General features: G+C 44.2%; 2 protein-coding genes across 7 annotated transcripts in view; one reads left to right on the top strand and one right to left on the bottom strand.

Annotated features, from left to right (window-relative positions):
- col4a5 (collagen type IV alpha 5 chain) overlaps nt 1-22,948 on the bottom strand; it is a 129,955-nt gene extending 107,007 nt beyond the window's left edge. Inside the window, exon 1 of one of the 2 annotated variants that reach the window (XM_062964072.1) lies at nt 22,653-22,948. In XM_062964072.1, the coding sequence (XP_062820142.1) occupies nt 22,653-22,754 (102 nt within the window). In that variant the 5' untranslated portion in view covers nt 22,755-22,948. The remainder of the gene's footprint in view (nt 1-22,652) is intronic. The other variant, XM_062964070.1, reaches the window with a different exon arrangement.
- A 1,802-nt stretch (nt 22,949-24,750) lies between these two features.
- Nucleotides 24,751-26,044, top strand: part of col4a6 (collagen type IV alpha 6 chain) — a 175,418-nt gene continuing 174,124 nt past the window's right edge. For all 5 annotated transcript variants that reach the window (XR_010001086.1, XR_010001087.1, XM_062964026.1 and 2 more), the window contains exon 1: nt 24,751-25,007. Coding sequence is in view for 3 of the 5 variants with exons in the window: in XM_062964026.1 (XP_062820096.1) it covers nt 24,994-25,007 (14 nt within the window). In the remaining 2 variants the exon portion in view is untranslated. The remainder of the gene's footprint in view (nt 25,008-26,044) is intronic.

Below are 26,044 nucleotides of genomic sequence, written 5' to 3'. Positions count from 1 at the left end.
TTTCCTGCTGCTACAATTGATAAAGGTAAAGGTTTCCCCTTGACATTAAGTCTAATCGTGTCGGACTCTGGGGGTTGGGGCTCATCTCCATTTCTAAGTTGAACAGCGGGCGTTATCTGTAGACACCTCCTAGGTCATGTGCATGACTGCATGGAGTGCCGTTACCCTCCTGCCAGAGCGGTACCTATTCATCTACTCACATTTACATATTTTCGAAATGCTAGATTATCAGAAGCTGGGGCTAACAACAGGAGCTCACCTCATCCTGTGGATTTGAACTACCGGCCTTCCGGTCAACAAGTTCTGCAGCTCAGCGGTTTAAACCGCTGTGCCACAACGGCCCCACGCCTACAATTGGTATTTATTTCTAATTAATGCATAGAAATACGATATCCCATCGCTATGTAGTCTTTGAAGGATCAGTATGCCCAAAGAGTATCAATTTCCACCGGATAATTCTAACTCTGCCCCTTCTTTATTTGAGGAGTAAACATTTCTATTCAAAGTTTTTAGCCAACTCCATGGATCCCCCAGATGGCATAGTGGACTAAATGACTTGAAGGTTGGGTTGCTGACCTGAAAGCTGCCAGGTTCGAATCCCACCCGGGGAGAGTGCGGATGAGCTCCCTCTATCAGCTCCAGCTCCATGCGGGGACATGAGAGAAGCCTCCCACAAGGATGGTAAAAACATCAAAAACATCCAGGCGTCCCCTGGGCAATGTCCTTGCAGACAGCCAATTCTCTCACTCCAGAAGTGACTCAAGTTGCTTTTGACACAAAAAAAGCCAACTCCATGCAGTCATGCCTATGGCCACATGATCTTGGAGGCGTCTACGGACAACGCCGGCTCTTCAGCTTAGAAATGGAGATGAGCACCAACCCCCAGAGTCGGACAAGACTGGACTTCATGTCAGGGGAAAACCTTTATCTTTACTATGATCAAAAACAACTCCCATATCCACTGGAATAAATGTGGAAACAGGAAACTGTGGATAACAGCAAACCCTAGCGAAATGAAGAACTTTTGCAAGAAGTTACCATAAGCATTGCCCTGGAGGGCCTGGATGTTTCCATCCTTATTATCTCAACCCAATACCTTGCCTTCTTAACCCTTCAAACGAATCTTTTCAACAATTATCTTAAGTCCATCTTTGACAGTGGAAAATCTTCCGTCTGGCCTTATGGTTTTTCTCGGAGAGTTTAAATTACGTAGCAAAGGTTCCTCTGCAGTCCCTTTGAAGTCTGCACAATGCCCCCTCTGTCTGGACTTGCCCAGGACGCCCTCCGCCCGGCTTCGCTTTCGGGCTGCAACCGTTCCGTCTGGACCTCTTTTTCATCTCGACCCAGGCCACCGTGCCATGGGTCAAAGAGACCTGGAGGCATCCAATTATCAGAGTCTCTGGAGACCAGAGCAGAGATCAACAGGGTCACCAAGAGGCCCCTTGAAAGACAGGGAGGAGGAGGAGGAGGAGGGATGCAGCCCCGAACACCTGCAGAATAGTAGTCTGAATGCACAGGTAATACAGTCAGAACTCCACATTCACTAGGGCTTGGGGCACAGGAACTCCATGAAAACCCCTGAATAATAAACACTTAGAAAACACCCACCTAGGAATCTCTAGGTCCTCTAGTGCAACTCTATGGCCAACTTCCACTAGATGAGTTCTGGAGGACCTATACATGCTGAAAGATAGAATCTCTAGAATAGGCATGGGCAAACTTGGGCCTTCCAGGTGTTTTAGACTTCAACTCCCACCATTCCTAACAGCCTCAGGCCCCTTCCTTTTGCCCCTCAGCTGCTTAAGGGGCAAAAGGAAAGGGCCTGAGGCTGTTAGGAATGGTGGGAGTTGAAGTCCAAAACACCTGGAAGGCCCAAGTTTGCCCATGCCTGCTCTAGATCCTCAAGTATGGTGGTTTCCTCCAGAGATTGACCACAGGTTCAAACCAGAGATTCCCAAGAGAGACTACATTATCAAATTCATTAATAACCAAATTCCCAAAAGAAAAACCTGCAAATGTGGAAGACTGGCTCAATTTATTATTTTTTTATCCATTTATTTACAGTATTTATATACCAACAGGACTTCCAAGGTGGTCTGCAACAGACAGAAGCATTGTGTTGCTGATGTTGCTTTATAACCCACAAAGGACTAATCCCAGTACAGATTTATAACACACAAGAACATCAGTGTAAGCATGTCTGTGTCACTGAATATGTGCAAAAGTCAAAATCCCAAATGCAGAGGAACAACGGTCCATTCTGAACCTTCATCATATGGTTGGAGACTTGATTTCTCCTCTGGTTGCTATTTACTCAACTCAACATCCTTTTCAGTAGTAAGTGATTCTGTTTTCTTTTCATGAGAGTCTCTTAAATCTCAAAATGACTGGCCTCCTGAGACCTGGGTAGAAGAGTCCATATGGTCCCCATTAAGGGCTGATATGCTGCTATCCACAGCTGCCTAGTAGTCTGACTTTTGCAAAAGGGAGTCAATTAGAAAGACAACAAAGATGCTAGATCTATATCAGCTGAATGTCAGGAACATTTTGTGACCACCAGGCTCAACACTGCCACCACATTTCCCTGCCATCTGTCAATCCCAATTTGATATGGTTACTCCAAAAATCACTTAGAATGAGACTGCATCTACACAGTAGAATTAATCCAGTTTGACATCACTTGAATTACCGTGACTCCTTGCTATGGCACCAAAACTCTCTTACATAAAAGGCTCAAGATTTTGTCAAACTACAACTCTGCCCAGGAGTCCACAGCATTGAGATATTGCAGTTAAAGTGGTATCAAACTGCATTCATTCTACAGTGCAGAAAATGTCAGGATATGCATTAATAACATCTGTATTAACGTGACAACAGAGTGCAGAGAACTCTTTGCTCCTTCCAGTGAGAACAATTATTATTATTATTTATTTAATTTATATACCGCTCTTCTCCCCCAGGGGGACCCAGAGCGGTCTTACATAATGGCAAGATTAATGCCCCATATAATACAAAATATAGTAAAACAAACGATCGTAAAAACACACTTAAAAACCAATATTATACCCCATTTAAAACAGTAAGCACTGTGTGGCCATTACAACAGGGCCAGTAGCATTGGGCCAAAAGTCAGAGCCAGTCTGTATTCAATTACACATTAATCCAGCGAATACATCAGATTATATCGACCGTATCTTAGGATGGGCCAAAAGCTTGGTCCCACATCCAGGTCTTCAGCTGCTTCCTAAAAGACATGAGTGAGGGGGCTTCCCTAATCTCCCTTGGCAAGGAGTTCCACAGCCGCGGAGCCACCACCGAAAAAGCCCTGTCCCTCGTTCCAGCCAAATGCACCTGTGACGGCGACGGGACCGAGAGCAGGGCCTCACTGGAAGATCTTAATCTGCGGGGCGGCTCATAGGGGGAGATACGTTCGGAGAGGTAAGTTGGACCAGAGCCGTTTAAGGTTTTGTAGGCCAAAGCCAGCACTTTAAATTGTGCCCGGAAGCTAACAGGCAGCCAGTGGAGCTGCTTCAACAGAGGAGTTGTATGCTCCCTGTACAGTGATATATATTCTTCTAAATGTCCGGTGAAAGTTGACCATCGGAAATTTTTATGCAAACCTGATACATAAAATAGATATAAAAAGCAAACACTTACTGGTAACAACTCAGCATTTGCAAAGCTCACTAAACAGACTGATTTCCGTATTTTTGAATTAATGGGGTGCCAGGGGCACAATGGGTTAATTCTTGTGCTGCTGAACTGCTAACCTAAGGTTGGCATTTTGAAGCCATGGGACGTGGTAAGCTCCCGCTGTTAGCCCTAGCTCCTGCCAACCTAACAGTTCGAAAACATGCAAATGTGAGTAGATAAATAGGTACCACTTCGATGGGAAAAGTCAAAATGACGCTCCAAGCAGTCATGCCAGCCACATGACCAGGGGGTGTAGACAAACAACACAGGCTCCTCAGCTTGAAAATGGAAAAGAGCACCTCCCCCAGAGCCAGAGAAGAGCATCACCTCCAAAGCCAGAAATGAAAGAAAAAGCCTTTGCCTCTGTGTTTTTGTTGTCTCATTGTATTTCATTGTAACAAGGCACTGACTGTTTGCCTGTGTCTGTTTATATGCTGTAATCCACTCTGAGTCCCCCTTGGGAAGAAGGATAGAATATAAATAAAGCGTTATTATATTATTATAAGTACAGTTGAAGCACCTTCTGCAGAGTCTACTGTAAACTTTGCACAACAGATTCATGTCAATGCCTAAAACAGCCACTAGGTGGCATTTAGAAAAAATGGAATCCTAATATTGCACCAAGGGGACCCCATTTGGGATTGGGACCCATAGTTTAAGAAGCAATGCTTTATGGTACTGTCAGCCCTCTATATTCACTAAAGATAGTGGCAGGGGACTACCACTAACTATAAATGAAACCACCTTCTATGAGCTTGCACAATAAGTGGGCAGACTGTATTTTGGATGGAAACCTAGAAGGATGCATATGAAATCAAAACCCAAAGAGCTGGAAACGCTTAATACTTCCAGAGACATTTTCCCCTTCTGGATGAACCCAGACATAAGACATTAAAACCTCTATCCAGCCACCAAACTCATTCTGAGCCTCACTGGAGCAAAAAGTGTGGCAATAAAAGCAGCGATTGTATGCGTTACACGGGACAGACATAGGAAGCTGCAAATGACATCTGCTCCATACAATGCAAGCTGAAGCTATAAAAAGCGTAATTATAAAAACTGGGGCACAGACGTAGCCTAAGAGAACGCGAAACACCTGACTGTTTCAATCAGAAGGTAGGTAGCATTTAAGATTTTATCTATTTTTCTCCCCTTTAAACAAGGCACACCCTTGCAAGACGGAGCCTGTTAGAGGCTGCCGCTGATTTCAAATCGCAAACCACCAACTATGGCTCTAGGGCCCTTATGGGGAAAGAGACGTCTCTGCTGAAAGGCTTTCGTGACAGTAACATCAAAGCAACAGGAAAGCAACTTATTGTCCAGCTCTGAGAATAAAGGACTTACACTCTGCAAAGTCCAGTCCTTGGATGCTCTTACGAGTTGCTCATACAATGGCACATTGCAACACCTCCGTGATGTTGGCCTGAGTTGTTGCACTGATGTTAAACAAAACTGGGAGACACTTGGCTTGAAAACAGTCCATGTGAAAGGGATCTAAGAGTCTTAGTGGATCACAAGCTGAACATAAGCCAAGAGTGTGATGCAGCAGCTAAAAAAGCCATTGCGATTCCAGGCTGCCAGGGACGTCATAGTCCATTCTCCTCTACCTTTGTCAGACCTCACCTGGAATGATCCTGTGTTCATAATTCAAGGAGATGGACAAGACAGAAGCTATTCAGAGAAGAGTGACCAAAATGATCAAGCCAAGCCTAACCCTAGGATTCTATGATTCTAAGAGCCTGCTTTTGCTTTGGATGTGTCTGGATGATTCTGGGAGCTAAGGGCCAAAAAAAGTAACTTTTCTGACCACTAAGGAATGATTTCAGACGGGTTTGGGAACTTCCATCTGAAACCTCTCGAACTGGTACAATGCTATCACATCAGCTTCTTTCCCTGTGTTTCAGAAATCAGGCCATCATAATGGTAAGCTATTTTCTAAGTATATTAGGGCACAAATTCAGCAACTAGTGTTTTAGCCAACTGCTAAACAAGCCAGCTACAAATATATATTTCAACAATAGATGATTTTAATGAGATAACCACATTATCATAGGATGTCTACACTCAACACCGCTGGAGAAATTATACTGTTTAGTCGGTATTGCACCACCTGACATCCGCCTGGAAACAGAAGCCTGTAATGAAAGGACAAAGGTATTGACATCTCCGGCCCATCCTCTGTCTAGATATCAGCCAGCAAGCCAATGCCTTAAATCAAGAAATAGCTTTCTAAGATCTACAGAGATACTCACAGAAACATTTCAGCAAGCAAGAGTCCAAAAGTGGCAGGCAAAAACCCAGAACCTCCATCAGTGGCTGGGACCAGATGAAATACTCCCTCCTGGGCACCTTGGAAGGTGATGAACAGGCTGCGCTTTGGCACCACGAGATGTAGGAATGGGGCTACACCCCCACCTTAAGGAATGGGGCTACAAAGTGGAATCCACGACATACGAGTGCGGACAAGAGCAAACCAAAGACCACTGACTACAATGCAGCCTGAGCCCTGCCACATGCACAATGGAGGACCTTCTCACAGCGACACCAGAAGCACTCCAAGTGGCCAGATTCTGGTCAAAGGACATTTAGTATAATGTCAAGTTTAGCTTTGTTTGTGTTTTTAAATACATGATAACTGTACCCTCAATTTGCTTCTGACACAATAAATAAATATATATAACAATGGATGAGACTGTATTTGAAATCATGATTCCTGGTTAGTGCACAACAGCAAATCGTGATTTATGGGCATGGAGGGAGAAGAAATCATATTTATGACTTCATGTAAATACATATATATTTGGACTGTGGCTTAGTGATACATACAAATGCTTCCAAATGTCGTAACAAACCATGGTTTGTAAACAAGCCACAAGCTAGCATAAGCAAAACATATATTCATATGGTAATTGTGAACCATACAGAGTGCTAACTCTGGCTTGGTGTGGTGACAGAATGCTTGAACTTACCATTCATAGACTTTATATGAGAAGCAGGGAGGTTTTATCCCTGCAAACAAAACTAGGGCTGGATCCATTCATATATACAACTGAAACAGGTCTCAGCCCAAATATTAGCAAAGATTTGGGCGGGGGGCACAACTTTTCCACTCCCAGAATGGGAAAATCCAAGTAAACCAACCTATTCTGCTTGAAGGCAGGGTGAGATATGAATGCAATAAAAGGGAGGAATCACAGCATTTCCCTCATTTCTTTCCTTTGATCAGAGTCATAATTTTTCAGCTGCTGCAATAAAAATGAGCTGGCAGCTGGTTATTTTATCAGTGACAAACCCGTTTACTACAATGGTGCCAGGGTAACTTTCATTCTGCTTGGCACTAAAATGAGTCTACTGTATCCTCTTATGGAGTAGATTTGACGTTTTACCCACATCTATGGCAGGCATCCTCAGAGGTTGGAAGGTCTGTTGGGTTTATATATCTGTGAAAGGTTCAGGGTGGGAGAAAGAACTCTTGTCTATTGGAGGTAAGTGTGAATGTTGCAATCAATCACCTTGATTAGCATTGAATAGCCTTGCAGCTTGAAAGCCTGGCTGCTCTCTTCCACCTTGGGCATTATTCCAGAGATATATAAACCCCACTTACCTAGTTTCCAACAGACCTCACAACGTCTGAGGATGCCTGCCATAGATGCTGGCGAAACGTCAGGAGAGAATGCTTCTGGTACATGGCTAGACAATCCAGAAAACTCACAGCAGCCCAGTGATTCCGGCCTTCGACAACACACAGTTTAGTGATTTCTCTCCACAGCAGTAATTTGTCTAAAGCCGAACCATACATAAATATAGAAGTACTTATTTGCCTGCTTATCCCAGAGTTCAAGAATACTGTAATACATTCCAAGCCAGGACATTTTGCAGGCATGACCAAACCCGTCAGCCGCGCTCAGCTTCACTGCCAGCGCCATCGCGAGATTAATTCATTAAGATTCGGCTAAGAGTGTAAAACCCCATTTATTAGACAATAGCCACTTCATGTTTGTATCCATTCTTGAAAACAAGTGGCTGTTTTTACCTGAACTGCTTGAAAAGAAGCCATACTTCCAGGTTGCTGTAATTGTTGGCTCTGCAGAACAGCCCAGAAGCAGTGGTTTCCTGACTGTGTCTTTCATAACCATGTCTGTGGTTAAAAACATATCCCCAAATATGTAGCACTATATTTATTCATTCATTTATTTATGTACTATATCTATATCCCGCCCTCTCTCACCCCGAATGGGATTCAGAGCGGCTTACAAGTACTGTATTGTACATACAATACATTACATTAGTTTAGCACAATATTAGCATTAATTTTTACTATATTGTACTATACCACTATACAGTAATATTATTAGTAATATTACATTTAATATATAATATAAAATTAATGTTATTATATTGTATTATTAGTAGTATATTGCATTGCGTTATAATATTAGTATCAATATTATATGTAGATACAATATATTATTTTATTACCATAGAACATTATTATTATGTTATATAGTACTATGTTGTTACTATAGTCACATTTGTTGGGGACAGGAGTTTAAGAATTCCACAAAAGTGGGAAAACTGCAAATTTAGGTCTTCCAGCATTACGATATCAGAGAAGGAATCTTTAGTTCCTCCAATCTTTAGGCGCCTTCTATGGCCACCTTCCACTGGAATCATATGTATGCCCCAAGAGAACATGTTAATAAAATCCACAAATAATCAAATCTGCATGTGTTAAACCCACCAGTCGCTTCTGGTGTAAAAGAATTGGCTGTCTACAGAGACGTTGCCCTGGAGACGTCCGGATGTATTACCATCCTGCTGGGAGATTTCTGTCATGTCCCTGCAAGCTAGAGCTGACAGACGGGAGCTCACTGGTCTCAATATTTGAACTACCAACCTTCAAGTCAGCAACCCAACCTTCAGTTCAGCAGCTCAGCCGACACAAGGGTTTAACCATACTAATGTAGAAGACTAAGAATCTATTCAATTCTAGAGCTGACATCTCAATTATCCACCCCTTTCATGAACGGCAACTGTATAATTACTTTCGATAATGAATTTATTGCAATAAAGCAGTAGCTCAAGGCGTTTTATCACCACCATATGAATCATTGGGCTACTGGAAGTTATTTGATGACTATTTCTGAACTTTAAAGCTGTCAGGAATCCCTGTGAAAGTAAATACACAACTACGGTATCGTTATGTGCCTTCAAGTTGTTTCTAACTTCCTAAGGTGACCCTATTACAGGGTTTCCCAGGGCTGAGAATATGTGACTGTCCCAAGTGGGTTTTTGTGGCCGATGGTTATAATTTTTAATTACTACCAAAACAGGGTCTTTTGCTAAGCTAATGGCTCCTTATGATGCATTCCAGCCATCTCAAAATACATAGCAACAGCAACTAAATACACTATGGAAAAATCAATTTCTTCCCAATAACTGTAAGAACTACAGCCAAGATCAGAGGAAACTAGGAAATTTAAGGGTCAGAGGCTGAGAAATTGTGTTTTTGCTCCAACAAAGCAAAAAGTGTTGTCGAAGGCTTTTGTGGCCAGAATCACTGGGCTGCTGTGAGTTTTCCGGGCTGTATGACTATGTTACAGAAGCATTCTCTCCTGACGTTTCTCCCACATCTATGTCAGGCATCCTCAGAGATTGTGAGGCCTGTTGGAAACTAGGCAAATGGGATTTATATATCTGTGGGAGAAAGAACTCTTCTGTTTGAGGCAAGTGTGAATGTTGCAATTGGCCACCTTGATTAGCATTGAATGGCCTCAGCTTCAAAGCCTGGCTGCTTCCGGCCTACTTTCCAACAGACCTCACAACCTGTGAGAATGTCTGCCATAGATGTGGGTAAAACGTCAGGAGAGGACGCTTCTGGAACATGGCCATACAGCCCGGAAAACTCACAGCAGCCCAGAAGCAAAAAGTCTTTGAGAGCCTTCTTTCCAATAATCTACAGTACTTTTAATCATCTCAGAAAATCCTTCCCAACAGAAGCCATTCAGATGTTCAAATGTAAGCCACTGAATGGGGGACGGGGGGGGGGGGGGGGGACGGGGGAACGGACATAATGCAATGTACACACAAACAAGTGAATCTAAGGGACCTTCTACACTGCCATATAATCCAGATTATCAAAGCAGATAATCGACATTATCTGCTTTAAACTGGATTATATGAGTCTACACTGTCATATAATCCAGTTCAAAGCAGATAATCTGGATCATTTATAGTTATCCTATCTTTGCATTTGTCACCGAAGGCTACCATTTCGAGAAAACTATGGTCAACAACTATTTCACAAAGACACAATCCTCTCTTCATAGGGCCATTTGGTCCCCGCCTAGCATTAGCATTTCTGGCATTTAGGGGAACGGGTGGTACCATGTCACCCTGAAAACAATTGAAACATGTCAGATTGTAGGTATTTGAAAACTAGTGGGGAAACATACTTGGCCTTAAATGGCATTTCGTCCAATGTTTAAACTAATTGCATTCCTCAGGTGGAGGCACACACCGAGAACCCTTTGGCAGAACCTCAGGCTTTGCGTCGCCTGAGGCCATGTAAACTCTCTTTGCTTCGCTTTGAACAAGAATGGCCACTATGACAGGTTAGGATAGGTGCGGCTCTGCAATGATGTCATGCCACTCATAACTCTAGATTCCCTCTCCCTGGAGCTAAAAAGGCTCATCTCATCCAAAACCTGTCATGCACCCAATATCAATGGTGTCAGGAGTGCTTTAGGAGAGGTATCTACTGCTGCATCCATTACTGTTGCAACATGTAGAAGCATACTGTGCAGTTGTAAAAAAAAGGCCTGGATGAATCACCTGCAGTAGATATGGGATGCATCTACACCAGCATTTCTCAACCGGGGGGGGGGGGGGCACAAGGGAGTTTCAGAGACCAAAGACCATCAGAAAACATATTTATGATGGTCTTAGGAACCCAAATCCCTCCAGTATTTTCTGTTGGTCATGAGGGTTCTGTTTGGGAAGTTTGGCCCAATTCGATTGTTGGTGGGGTTCAAAGGCTCTTTGATTGTATAAATCCCAGCAACAACAACTCCCAAATGTCAAGGTCTATTTTCCTCAAACTCCACCAGTGCTTACATTTGGGCATATTGAGCTTTCATGCCAAATTTGGTCCAGATCCATCATTGTTTTGAGTCCACAGTGCTCTCTGGGTGTAGGTGTACTACAACTCCAAAACTCAAGGCTAATGCCCACCAAACTCTTCTAGTATTTCTTGTTGGTCATGGGAGTTCTATGTGACAAGTTTGGTTCAATTCCATGGTTAGTGGAGTTCAGAATGCTCTTTGATTGTAGGTAAACTATAAATCCCAGCAACTACAACTCCCAAATGACAAAATCAATCCCCTCCCAACACCACCAGTATTCAAATTTGGGCGTATCGGGTATTTGTGCCAAATTTGGTCCAGCGAATGAAAATAAATCCTGCATATCAGATATTTACATTACAATTCATAACAGCAGCAAAATTACAGTTATGAAGTAGCAACAAAAATAATTTTATGGTTGGGGGTCACCACAACATGAGGAACTGTATTAAAGGATCACAGCATTAGGAAGGTTGAGAACCACTGGTGTACACTGCAGAATTAATTCACTTTAATTGCTATGGCTCAATGCTATGGAATCTCGGGAGTTGTAGCTCTACAAGGTCTTTACCTTTCTCTTCCAAACAGTGCTGGTGCTATGGCAAATAAGGTGGTGTCAAATGGCATTTACTGCTGTATAGATGTGCCCATGGATACCCTTTGGCCCTACAGGCATTTGGGGCAGATGAGAGATGTACCCCACCTATAGCCACAGGGAAACAAGCATATCATCATCATCATCCTCATTGTCATCGTCATCATAATCAAGACAAGACACCAGGCAGGCTGAATATTCACTGTTACAGTATGATTTAACGTTACATCCAAATTCGGTCACGGCAGAACCAACATAGACGGTTGACCTTCTAGCTCAGCGCTTCTCAATTGGGGTCCCCAGATGTTTTTGGCCTACAACTCCCAGAAATCCCAGCCAGTTTACCATCTGTTAGGATTTATGGGAGTTGAAGGCGAAAAACATCTGGGCACCCCAGGTTGAGAGTCACTGTTCTAATTGATGTGAACTTCAATTCCCATCATTCTTTCTCACCATCCGTGCAAGATAGGGTTAATGGGACTTCTCTCTTATCAGGCCTAGTGATGGATACTGGAAGTTGCAATCCAAACAGGTCTGTGGGGTTACTTCTGCCCACTCCTGCACTAAACCCTAAACTATGGAAAATTTGGAACAAAACTCCCATTAAGAAGCTTACATTAGAGCATCTTAAGTTTTTCATAACCATATTCAGTGGACATGTTGTGGAATACCAATATCCCACAAAGGACTAAAAAAAATTACACCACCTATCATCCACAATCACTGACTGGGGCAGATAGGACTTGGAATCCAATAAATAATATCTGGAGAGTCACTCACTCTTCACCGCATTGGAGTTGGAACTGGAACATTACCATATCCCTATCTGTGGGACAGAACTTAACTAGACTTCTGCCAAGAAAATGTCTTGCAAATGACAAAGAAACTTTTTCATATATATAGCGCAAACTTGGACTCATGCAAAGCCTTTTCCTATCCTAAATTGGCACAATTTTAGATTCATTTCTATCTTGAGTACAAGACCTTAAAAAGTTCCAGATCAACTGTATGCCAAGAGACTATGCTGGAAATGTAGCCCCAGGGATAGGACTTCTGAAGCTTTCCCAACATATCTGTCAATTACCTCCCAATTAATGGGGAGCCAGAAGGGAGGGGAGGGAAGGACACAGAGGAGAACTTCTATTCCATCTTCTAATCTCTCATGACCTGCTTGGCAGGACTGCTCAAACTGTTCTCCACAAAAGACCAGCAACGCTTTCCCAAGTATTGGTCTTGGCCCTGAAAGCAAACTTCTCAGAGATTACAAGCACACAGAGTTCCTCACACACATCTCGAAGTAGTTGTTGAAGTTTTCCTTCCTCCATCTACCTTTTTTTCCCCAACGGATGCCGTGAAAACATTTCCCCCCAGTAAGAATTCTCTCTTCCATGAGAGACGTCAAAAACGGGTCACAGCTACAATCATTCATGTTCCCTATATTTCTCTTCCTGTCTTTTCCCTTCGGATGCCCAGACTATACAGTTGTCCCTCCACACTTGCAATTTTGCATTGGTGGATTTGATTATTCACAGATTTATTCTTCCTAGGAATCCCTAGGTCCTCCAGTCTACTTCTTATGGTCATGTTGGAAGACCTATAGATTTCATGAGAGAACAGTTTTCTAGGAATTGCTAGGTCCTCCTAAGCTTCCCCAGACAACACTGGAGATCCGTCATCTAGTTGTTCTCATCTATGGGCAAAAACTAGGGGAAGGACCATAGGTCCAAATCATTGGTGTGTAAAAAGTTACTGCATTACATAGGAAATGGGTTCACCAACACAGATAGGTGTCCCATTTGGCCATGTCAACAATGAGTCTTTCACCTTAGATGGCTGGAGATCACAGAGTTGTATTTTTAGGAAAACAGAGTGACCTGTCAATGACCCAGGACTGTCTGCCAAGGCCCGGAGTTGGAACAGGGCTGGGATTTTTTGTTTATTTAGGCCAAGGCTGCATCTCAGGATAACAGGGCTGGAATTAATTCAATAATACTTGTGTTTTTTAAAAAGCCCTTAGAATTGAAGAGAATCTTAGAAGAGGCCACAAGGACCATGTAGTCCAACCACCTGCAATGAAGGAATATGCAACTAAAGAAAAAGGTATCCAGCAAACTTCTGTTTAAAGACCTTCAAGGAAGGAGAACTCACCAACCTTTAAGGTAATCGATTCTACTACAGTAAAAAAAAGTTCTTCCTAATTTTTATATCAAGTCTATTCTCTATCTGAATCCATGACTCTACTACGTATATTATCACTGACCATCGTGATGTGATAGCCCCACCATCAACATCATTCACTCAGTTGCTGATGGAGAGCAAGAGAACTGGAGAACTATTTGGTATCATAATCAGATGCAATCTGAGGACATCCTTTGCTCTTTAGATCTCAACAGTATCATTGGGATGTCTCTGGTCATGAGCATATAGCCACCACCTCATACCACCCTCCATCAGCAACTACTGAAGCACATGCCTACATCTCTAAAGGTATCCGATTGGAAGCTTCCTTAGTACTTGGATGGAAGACTGACAATGAGTGCTGTAGGCTCTATTTCACGGGAAGGAACTGGCAAAACCACCTCCTTCATATATTTTTTTTTACTTTCATGGGATCCTGTATCACAAACCCTAGCAAATACAGAAGATTGGCTGAACCAGCGTCATCGACACCAACAACATAAATACCATACAGTCTTATGCCTTCCTAGGTCACTGTCAAAGTCCAGCATCTATAACACTTTCTTTAGAAGAGAAATAAACATAAGGAATGTGCTCTAACAATTCCATTTTAATACATCACCTTGACTGCTATTGTCACCACGTTCCTCTGTAAGCTCTCCTTCTACCTCACTGGACTACAACAAGCCACATTAGCCCCACAAGACAGAGGGTTATATAACTGGGTAGTAGTTACACCAACAAATCCATAATGAAAATGGTGTCAAGCCTTCTTAGGAAAGATACTAGCCTAAGAAATCAAAGGGCTTTGATGGAACCAAGCTGACACTGACCAAAACAGGAGTCAACCTGGATAATCCTCAACAGCCCTTTGGGAAAATACGAGAGGATGCAATGGAGATAATAGTATAGAGCAGTGGTTCTCAACCTGTGGGTCCCCAGGTGTTTTGGTCTACAACTCCCAGAAAACCCAGCCACTTTACCAGCTGTTAGGATTTCTGGGAGTTTAAGGCCAAAACATCTGGGGACCCACAGGTTGAGAATTACTGAATTAGAGCTATCTTGCTGGCCTCACCATCAAAGCTGATCATACATGTTCTATTGTGTAATCTATCAGCTCCATTTGAATCTGGTCAACCAACCTGCTTCATGATATATACCAGAGAATAACAATTCCTCAGGCACTAAGAAACAATAATGTCAATGATCTGAGACATTTTAGTAGGCCTTAGCAGGATGGTGTGGTTTGCTTATTGGAACATCTCCCTAGGCCTTGGAGAACCCATCAAAATCCTTCTAGGCTTTTGAGATCCCATCAAAATGGCAAGAGAGTTCCTCACTCCATCCCTATGAAAGCAGATCGCCACCATGAAACCAAAATTCACCAGAAAGTGATTTTTAAAATAGTGTCAGATGCAACTTAATAACATACTGCAAGTAGTTTCTGGTGTGAGAGAATTGATCTGTCTACAGAGACATTGTCCAGGGAATGCCCAGATGTGTTGCCATCCTGCTGGGAGGCGTCTCTCATGTCCCCGCAAGCTACAGTTCACAGATGGGAACTCACCCCATCTCGTGGATTCGAACTGACAATCTTCAGGTCAGCAGTCCAGCTGGCACAAGGATTTAATCCATTGTGCCACTGCGGCCCACACCAGAATGTGATGAGGATTATAAGACTGTTGCAGAGATCCATCTCTGGTTGCACAGCATCTATCTTCCTGTCCATTGTTGTAATGATGATGACATGGAAATAGTGTGAAAAAGTAGTAATATTATCAGGGCATGGTCTTCTCACGATGCGCCAAGCTGCTTTTTGAAATAAATTTCTCCTTCCTGCATCACACTTTCATGTTATATGTTCCTGCTCTACAGAGTCAGTTTTCCACATTGGTTGAAGTTAGGGATATGGCCATGTTTTTCACCTGAGAGAGGATGTATCTAGGAATTTCTAGGTCTAATATGACTTTATGGTCAACTTTTGCTGAAAGCTGACCATAGAATCGCATTGGAGGACCTGGTTCCCAGAGATAAGATTTTACTCAAATCTGTAAAGAATCAAACCTGCAAAGAACCCAAAATGGCAAATATGGAGAGGTGACTGTGCTGACTCAAACTCAACTGACTAGTCTTCCAGGACCAGGATCTGCTCTGCTACTTATCCACTTCTCCTCCAATTAGTTCTATTCCTTGAAGCAACAAAAGGAGTAAAATGTATCCCGCAAGGCAAGTAGTGTTATCTAAATATGGCAATGAAGAAGGACAACAGTTACTTTTTAAAACATGGTAGCAAGGAACAGGAATGATGTGCTGTTAACAAGTAACTTTTTAAGGTTTTGGCTTCCTTCTTGTGCTTGAACATTGCATGTAAACACCCACCTTCCAGTGGTACGTTGTTTAAAGAATATCTTAAAATATCCTTTTAAGAAGTTGAGGAGCCCAGAAAGTCAATTTCTTTGCTTGTTCCTGCTTCTTACTTGAATTATTACTGTCATATGCATGCATTTTCAGTCACTGCTGGACTGCATACAGTCAGAGGTTAAGGCAACACCTTTGCCATTTTAGCCTCTCCTTCAATAGCTTCTTAAACAGTAATATAAATACAATTAACCAGTACTGCATTAAAATGGCATTCAAATGCAAGTAAAAGAATGACAGTAGAAGGCATTAATCCACTAAAAATTAAAGTCAACTGAGGATGCATCTACACTGCAGAAATAATGCAGTTTGGCACCACTTTAACTGTCTTGGCTCAATGTTATGGAATCCTGGAAATTATAGTTTTACAAGTTCAAAGCACAGCTCCCAGGATTCCATAGCATTTAGCCATGGCAGTTCAAGTGGGGTCAAACTGCATTGGTTTGCAGTGTAGATGCACCCTGCAGCATCCAGGTCTTTGAGGAAGATGTTAAATGTAGTCAGGGAAGCCATATAAATGAAAAAAAGCCATTATCTTGGGACTCGTCTGGTGGAGAGTTTTGAGAGATCTGGGTTCAAATCCCACTTGGGCATGGAAACCCACTGAGTGGCCCAGTCAGATTCTCTCAGCTACAGAGGAAAGCAAAGGCAACTCCCTTCTCACCCAACTCCACCACAAGTCGGAAAGGATTTGTGGGCAAACAGCAGCAACAATGTGGGGTGTGTATACACTGTAGAATGGAAGCAGTTAGACACCCCTTGAACTGCCCTGGCTCAATGCTATGGAATTTGTAATATAGTGAGGCACTAGTACTTTTTGGCAGAGGAGGCTCAATACCCTGTAAAACTCCAACCAGGGCAGTTAAAGTGGTGTCAAAGTGCATTAATTCCACAGTATAGATGCACCCTTGGTCTTACAAATGGCACATAAGCAAGGCCTCCATTCCCCATTTTAGGCCCCAAAGAGATTAAGCACAGATCATCCTTCCACTCAGCTTGCTTTGGTCAATGATCAGGGAAATCTAAAACACCTAAAATAGCTTGGGAAACACTGTCAGACTCTAGTCTTTTCAAGCAACCAGGCAACAGTATAACCTTTGAACACAGATCTTCTTGCAACAAGTCACAATAGTTTAATCTGGATGTGATTAGGGCCGGAATCACTACACCAAAGCCATGCAACCAGTGAATCAGACACAGATGATAAAAGGCACGCTGGATGGCCAATCTCTGCTTCCAGTGATACAATCAAGCCTGGGAAAACCTTCAACCTTAGCCTTTGAAGGGGAGTGCTGGTTCACTCAAAACCCCTCTCCTATCTCCACCCAAAGCGGTGGATTTGTTTTAATCTAGCTTCCTTGTCTCCATCCAACCCCCAAATTGCCTTCCAGGCACATGTTTACAGCTCCACAGACCCTTTGAAGGAAACAGATGGCAGAGCTGCAAATTGTGTATGTTTCATGACAATTCGGCCCAAACCTTGGCCTGATGTTGTCCAGCGGCTTTGCATGGATACCAAGAGAGCATAACATGTGGGTTTTATTGGTCAGACGTACGTTTCTGTGTATGCACATTTTTGGCATTGGATACGGCCTGCGATTTATTTGCAATACACAAAAAAGTCCACCACAATTGCAGACTTTGACTTTTGTGGATTTGGTTATTCACGGGTGGCATTAAAATGTTCTCTCCAGGAATATTTAAGTTCTTTGCCACTCCATTGTCAGAGGATTTAGGGTGCATTTAAACTGTAGAATGGACACAGCTGGACATGTCTTGAACCAGCATGGGTCAATGCTATGGAATCACAAGAGGTAGAGTTTTGCAAGGTCTATAACCTCCCAACAAAAGATTCCCCCAGGCAGGAAGCAGCCAGCATTTGAAGCTGCAAGGCTATTCAATGCTAATCAAGCTGGCCAATTGTAACATGCATGCAAACCCTCAAACAGACAAGAGTTCTTTCTCCCACCCTGGACATTATTCCACAGATATATAAACAGTGATTCCAGCCATGAAAGCCTTTGACAACACATCCTTAGCCTCCACTGGGTGCATCTACAGTTTGACATCACTTTGACTATCATGGCACAATACTGAGTGCTCAGGAAAGGAACTCCCAGAAACCCCAGCCACTGTGGCCAATGATATGCAGTGGTGGGTGTTGCAGTCCAAAAGACTTGGAAGTCCCAAATCCCATCCTCCATAGTCTATACAATACAGAGTGAGACCAACTTTCCATCCCCTCCTACAATTCTCCAGTCTTGCCCTGTCATGGTCTCCTGTAAGGGATAATTCACATTTTTTTCCTTTCCTAAGCACACAGAGAACATTTCATGAATGCATCTCCAAAGGTCATTGATCAAATGGATGTACATCCCTAGTCAAGCATATTTGAAACTGCACAAAATGATCAACACGGTCCTTCATATCTCATCTAACCATAAGTGTGTCTACAGTGAAGAATGACTGGTTTAGATTCATACCCAATCCCTGCCAGTGAATAGCCATGGACATTAAAATTGGAGCACTGATTCCCAATCTATAAGATGGAACAGGAGAGTTGATGGAAAACTGGTTGTAAGGCTTGGCTGTTGGAATCCCTGCTCAGCGATGGAAACCCAACCATTTATTTATTTATTTACTGCACTTTTACCCCACCTTTCTCAACCCCGGAGGGGACTCAAGGTGGCTTCACAACATAGGCAACAATTCAATGCCTTTAAAAACAATAAAAAAACCATTAAAAATAAAATGACATACTAAAAGACAATTAAAAACAATTAAAAGCATTTGAGTCCATAGGTAAAGGTAAAGGTTTTCCCCTGACATTAAGTCCAGTCATGTCTGACTCTGGGGGTTGGTGCTCATCTCCATTTCTAAGCCAAAGAGCTGGCGTTGTCCGTAGACATCTCCAAGGTCATGTGGCCAGCATGACTGCATGGAGTGCCGTTACCTTCCCGCCGTGGCGATACCTATTGATCTACTCACATTTGCATGTTTTCGAACTGCTAGGTTGGCAGAAGCTGGAGCTAAAAGCGGGCGCTCACTCTGCTCCTGGGATTTGAACCTGGGACCTTTTGGTCTGCAAGTTCAGCAGCTTCAGTGCTTTAACACACTTCGCCACCGGGGCTCCTAACATTTGAGTCCATACAACAGGGTAAATCACGTGATCCATAGGGGTAGTCCGGGGCCATTTCATTAGTCAGTTACACATCTTTTGTATCTATTATTGCGCCAGATTTCTAAAAGCTTGGTCAAAGAGCCACGTCTTCACTTTTTGCGGAAGATCAGGAGGGAAGGGGTGAGCTAATCTCCCTGGGGAGGTAGTTCCATAGCTGAGGGGCCACCACTGAGAAGGCCCTGTCTCTCGTCCCTGCCAGTCGCGCCTGTGAAGAAGGCAGGACCGAGAACAGGGCCTCCCCAGATGATCTTAGACTCCGAGATAGCTCATAGAGGGAGATATGTTCAGACAGTTAAGCTGGGCCAGAACCATTTAGGGCTTTATACACTAAAGCCAGCACTTTGAATTGTGCTTGGTAGCAAACTGGCAGCCAGTGGAGCTGGATCAACAGGGGAGTTGGTTGTATGCTCCCTGTATGCAGTTTCGGTGAGCAATCTGGCTGCTGCCGTTGGACCAGTTGCAGTTTCCAAACAGTCTTCTAAGGCAACCCCACACACCGCGTGTTGCAGTAATCTATTTGGGATGTAACCAGAGCGTGGACTACTGTGGCCAAGTCAGACTTTCCAAGATACGGGCGCAACTGGCACACAAGTTTTAATTGTGCAAAAGCTATCCTGGCTAGGAGGTCATGGGCAAGTCACACCTTCTCAGCCTCAAGGGGAAGACAAAGAAAATCATGTGATAGGTTAACTATATGTTGGAAATGACTCAATAATAACAATTCGCCCTACACAGGAGATATAGCATATATACTCGAGTATAAGCCAACCCAAATATAAGCCGAGGCACCTAATTTTGCCACAAAAAAACTGGGAAAACATTGACTCCAGTATAAGCCGAGGATGGTAAATTTCAGAAATAAAAATAGATACTAATAAAATTAGATTAATTGAGGCATCCGGTTAAATGTTTCTGAATATTTACATCATGCTCAAATTTAAGATAAGACTGTCCAACTCTGATCAAATCATTCTTCTCATCTTCTTCAATGTAAATTTGCTTATGTATCCTTTTAATAATAATGGAGTAAAATAATACATGTAATAATAATAATAATAATAAATACAGGAAAATAATACAAGTAATAATAAATAGAGTAAAATAATAAATGTAATAAACAGCGTAAAATAATAAATGTAATAATACCAATAATAATAGAGTAAAATAGTAAATGTACCATATATTCTCGAGTATAAGTCGACTCGAATATAAGCCAACCAGGACCCTCACCCGAGTATAAGCTGAGGGGGGCTTTTTCAGTCTTAAAAAAGGGCTGAAAAACTAGGTTTATATTCGAGTATATACAGTAACTATGTAAATATGTGTACAGAAGAAACACAAGCTCATAAAACCATCCTACAGACCAGAGGGCAATACGTATATGATCTTCCAGAGTTTCCTGGACCCAGTGCCCGTTGTCTTTAAGCAGCATTATGAAGGCTGGTGGGAACATCTGGAGCAACATCTGGAGCTCCAGCTCAGACCAAGGCACACTCCCAGGCCCTACCGAATAGCAGCAGTGGGGCATGAAGCACAGCCAACCCATGGCATTACATGCATGCATACACCTCTGTGAGTTTAAAGACACTTTAAAATGGCAAAAGACTACATCTAAACTGTGGACTGAATGCAGTTGGGCACTATTTTAACTGCCAAGGTTTTATGCAATGGAATTCAGAACCCAAGGAGTTGCAGTTTGGGGCACAAAAAGCTAAAGGCCTCATGAAACCACAACTCTTATGATTCCCTAGCATGGAAGTTGAAGTGCATTAATTCTACAGTGCAGATGCACCCTTAGAAAAAGGACTTGGAAGAGGCATCCATCGGAAAGGGCAGAGAGCTAGACAAAACTAGGCATGCCTTTGTTTGATAAAGAAAAGACACTCCTTCCCTCTCAGGAGGGATGAAAAAAGTAGGGAAAGGAGAGATAAAGGAGAGATGGCAAGAGAAACCAACATCCCATTGGGCTCCTTCCTCATGCAAAATGGGCACAAGGGTGAGTCCACACTGTACAGTTAATGCATTTTGACACTACTATTGACTCAATGCTATGGAACCACAAGGTGCTTCTTTAGCCCTCTCTGCCCAAGAGTGTTGGTGCCTCCTCAAACTACAACTCCCAGGAATCCCTTGCATTGAGCTGATCATGCCTCCCTCTTGTTCCTCCTCCATCCCTCCCAAAGGAGAGTTTAGAAGCTGCAAGGGTTGCTGTGAGTTGTCTGGGCTGTATGGCCACATTCAGAAGCATTCTCCCCTGACGTTTCACCCACATCTATGGCAGGTATCCTCAGAGGTTGTGAGATTTGTTGGAAACTAAGCAAGTGAGTTTATGTATCTGTGGAAGGTCGAGGGTGGGAGAAAGAACTCTTGTCTGTTGGAGGCAAGTGTGAATGTTATAATTAATCACAGTGATTAGCACTGAAAAGCCTTGCAGCTTCAAAGTTTGGCTGCTTCCTGCCTGGGGGAGAATCCTTTGTTGAGAGGTGATTAGCTGGCCCTGATTGTGGAAAGACGAGCGTTCTTTCTCGCGCCCTAGACATTATTCCACAGATAGAGCTCACAACTTCTGAGGATGCCTGCCATACATACAGGTGAAACGTCAAGAGAGAATGCTTCATTTTAAAAAGTATTCTTGACCCTACAACTTCCAGGAATCCCTGGCATTGGGGCAGCTGATCGTGCCTCCTTCCTTCTTCTTTCTCCATCCCTTCCAAAGGAGCTGCAAGGCTTGCCTTTCCTTCTCTCTTTCCATAGAGAGGAAGCTTTTTTCTTTCTTTCTACACCCTACAGATCCCAGGGCCCTGCAAGCACCAAGTAGTGTGGATTTATTACAAGAAATCCCTTGCCTTTCTCCCACCTTGCTTCCACACAGCCCTATATCCCACAATATATCCCAGTTAAAGAATGAAAAACACTGAGGTTATGCCCCATGCAAGTGTCTTAGGTCAAAACCTAAACTTTCAATGTTACCTATTTGTAAAAAAGGTCTTTATAAATATTCCACATTATCTTAATGTGGACTCAAGATAGCCCAGAGTTCAAAGCAGATCTTGTGGGATTTTGGGGCACAGGGCTGATTGGGCCCTAGCTTGCAAAGGCACCTAATTTTGAAAATACAAAGGCGAAATCCAAGCCTGGAGAATGACAACAAAAGCTGCACATGAGAAGAACCTCTCCATGAATACCTTCATGGGAGAGAGAGAGGAGGAGAAACTTTCCCCTGCTCTCTCTCTCTCTCTCTCTCTCTCTCTCAGGAGCATTAAAATAAAAAGGGAGACAGGGAAGGAAAGCCTTTCCAGCCATGGCTGCTGCTTTCAGCCAGGAAACAGAGAGGAGAAGGAGGAGGCGAAAGAGAGAAAAGAAACTCTCTGCAGAAGGCAAAGTTGCACACATCATGGAAGGAAACTTCCATGGCTGCTCTTCTCCCGGACAGGAAGGGGAAAGGAAGGCAGGAGGCACCCACCGCGGCGTCGGCGTCTCCCAGGAGGAAGAGGAGCAGCGTCAGCCGGAGGAGCAGCAGCAGCATGGAAGGCCCGGGGCTCTCCTTCATCCTCCTCTTCTTCATCCCCCTCCTCCTCCTCTTCTTCTCAGCAGCTTTGCAGGATCCGCGGAGGGCGCCCAGGACCTGACATGGTCTTCTTCTTCCTTTGGGGGAGAGGGCAAGACTGAGGCAAAGGCGCGGGGCTGGGCTTGGGGCGCGCTCCCGAGAGGCGCGCTCCCGACTCTCCTCCTCCTCTTCTCACTCTCCTAAAGCTCTCTCCCGGGACTACTTCGCCTCCCAAAAAGAGAGAGAGAGAGAGAGAGAGAGCAAGTGCGGATCCCTCCGCCCACAGCCCCGGATTTAAGGGGAGAGGCGGAAGAATTCCAGGCAAGAAGCAATCAGAGGAAGACAATCACCTCGCAGGAAAGGATTCCCTCAGGCAGGAAGCAGCCAGGCTTTGAAGCTGCAAGGCTATTCAATGCTATTCAAGGTGGCCAATTACAGCATTCACACCTGCCTCAAACAGACAAGAGTTCAGTGTGCTGTCGAGGGCTTCCCCCAGGCAGGAAGCAGCCAGACCTTGAAGCTGCAAGGCTCGTCAATGCTATTCAAGGTGGCCAATTACAACATTCACACCTCCCTCAAACAGACGAGAGTTCAATGTGCCGTCGAGGGCTTCCCCCAGGCAGGAAGCAGCCAGACCTTGAAGCTGCAAGGCTCGTCAATGCTATTCAAGGTGGCCAATTACAACATTCACACCTGCCTCAAACAGACGAGAGTTCAATGTGCCGTCGAGGGCTTTCATGGCCGGAATACCTAGGTTGCTGTGAGGTTTTTCGGGCTGTATGGCCATGTTCCAAAGCATTCCCCCAGACAGTAAGCAGCCAGACCTTGAAGCTGCAAGGCCATTCAGTGCTCCTCAAGGTGGGCAATGGCAACATTCACCCCTGCCTCAAAGAGCACTTTGTCTGTTGGTGACAGGTGTGAATGTTTCAAATAATCACCTTCAATAGCATTGAAAAGCCTTGCAGCTTCAAAGCCTGGATGCTTCCTGCCTGGGGGAATCCTTTGTCGGGAGGTGTTAGCTGGCCCTGATTGTTTCATGTCTGGAATTCATCTACTTTCAGACTGTTGCTCTTTGTTCACTGTCCTGAGTTTGGAGTTTAACATTGCTAACCAGAGTTAGTCTGCAGTACCTTTCATGTTCCTTGATTCGTGTTTGGGCAATGCTGCTGCATTCCCTATGAAGACTAGTCCACAGCTGCATGGAATACAGTAGACTCCTGCAGAGGTGAGAGGACCTGGACCATTTTTAACAACCCTCTTGTCAGACTACACAGAGAAGCCACTGAAATCCACAAGAATGTGGACAATTTCAACAGAAAGAAGGAAACCATGAAAATGAACAAAATCTGGTGACCAGTATGAAAAAACTCTAAGAGCAGGACAGTAAAGAAAGTCATTCCGGCCACATGGCCTTGGAGGTGTCTACGGACAACGCCGGCTCTTCGGCTTAGAACTGGAGATGAGCACCAACCCCCAGAGTCAGACATGACTGGACTTAACGTCAGGGGAAACCTTTACCTTTACCTAAAGAAATAACACTCAGAAGACAGGGGAATTCCAGGAAGGAAACAACCAGGGCCAGCTAATCACCTCCCAACAAAGGATTCTCCCCCAGGCAGGAAGCAGCCAGACTTTGAAGCTGCAAGGCTATTCAGTACTAATCAAGGTGGCCAGTTGCAACACTCACACTTGCCTCAAGCAGACAAGAGTTCTTTCTCCCGCCCTGGACATTATTCCACAGATATATAAACCTCACTTGCCTAGTTTCCAACAGACCTCACAACCTCTGAGGATGCCTGCCATAGATGTGGGCGAAATGTCAGGAGGGAATGCTTCTGGAACATGGCCATACAACCTGGAAAACTCAAAGCAAACCCAGTGGGGGAAAGTCCTCCAAGTTGGGAGCGTGGCTTTGCCAGGGGAGGAAAGGAGGGAGGGGCGCGTTCCTTTTCGGGCGCTTTGAGGCGGCTTGATTGACAGCCGCGCGGGCCCGCCCCTCCCACTCCTCCTCCTCCCCCTCCTCTCTTCTCCGGCGGAGCTGGGCTTCTCCTCGCGGGCTCGGCTTTGCTCCCCCCCCCGCCCCCTCCCTTTCCAATGTGCAGCGCGTTCTCTGCTTCTCGTTTGCTTGGAGACCGGCGTCCCTGCCGCCGCTTCCCTCCTCGCCCGACTTTCGGGGGCTCTTTGGAGACTTCGGAGGGGACTCCCAGCCTTTCCCCGCCCCCACCGAGGAGAGGGAGGGGCTCCTTACTCCGGCGCCATGCTCCGGGCCCGGTGAGTGTTGGGGTCGGGGTTATGGGGGGGGGGGGGGTTAAAGGGAGGGCGTCTTGGGTCTGTGTTTTGCTCCTGCCTCTTCCCTGTTCAATGTGTTGTCGAAGACTTTCATGGCCGAAATCACTGGTTGGTTGTGAGGTTTCTCAGGCTGTATGGCCATATCCCAGTAAGCAGTCAGACTTTGAAGCTGCAAGGCAATTCCATCCTTATCAAGGTGGGCAATTGCAACAATCATACCTGCCTCAAATAGACAAGAGATTAATGTGCTGTGAAAGGCTTTCGTGGCCGGAATCATTGGGTTGCTTTGAGGTTTTTCGAGCTGTCTGGCCATGTTCCAGAAGGATTCCCCCAGGAAGTAAGCAGCCAGACCTTGAAGCTGCAAGACTATTCAATGCCCATCAAGCTGGGCAATTGCAACATTCACACCTGCCTCAAAAAGGCAAGAGTTCAATGTGTTGTCAAAGGCTTTCATGGCCGGAATCACTGTTTTACTGTGAGTTTTCCGGGCTGTATGTTCCAGAAGCATTCTCTCCTGACATTTCTCCAGTCATCCTCAGAGATTATGAGGTCTGCTGGAAACGATGCAAGTGGGGTTTATATGTGAAAAGACAAGGGTTCTTCCTCTCACCCTGGACATTATTACACAAATATATAAACCCCACTTGCCTCATTTCCAACAGACCTCACAACCTCTGAGGATGCCTGCCATAGATGCAGGTGAAACATCAGGAGGGAATGCTTCTGGAACATGGCCATACAGCCTGAAAAACTCACAGCAAACCAGTAAAGCGGGTTGTTTCTCCATTCTGTTCATGGTTCAGGTTTTCTCTCTCCCTGGATGTCCGCAATAACCCTGCAAAGTAGACTTTTGGTCTTGCAAAGCTTTGCCTACTGTTACCGACTTAATACTCTGGTGCTGCAAAATGATTTTGCACATGAATATTCCATACTAGTGCGATTATATCCTTGCTTTTTTCTGGCAAGCTGCTTCTGTCCCAATTGGGACTTGAGGTATATTGTTGACATACCCAGTTCAC

This window comes from Anolis carolinensis, unplaced genomic scaffold (genome assembly GCF_035594765.1).
Source record: "Anolis carolinensis isolate JA03-04 unplaced genomic scaffold, rAnoCar3.1.pri scaffold_12, whole genome shotgun sequence".
NCBI lineage: Eukaryota > Metazoa > Chordata > Lepidosauria > Squamata > Dactyloidae > Anolis > Anolis carolinensis.
This window is presented reverse-complemented; position numbering and strand designations above follow the sequence as displayed.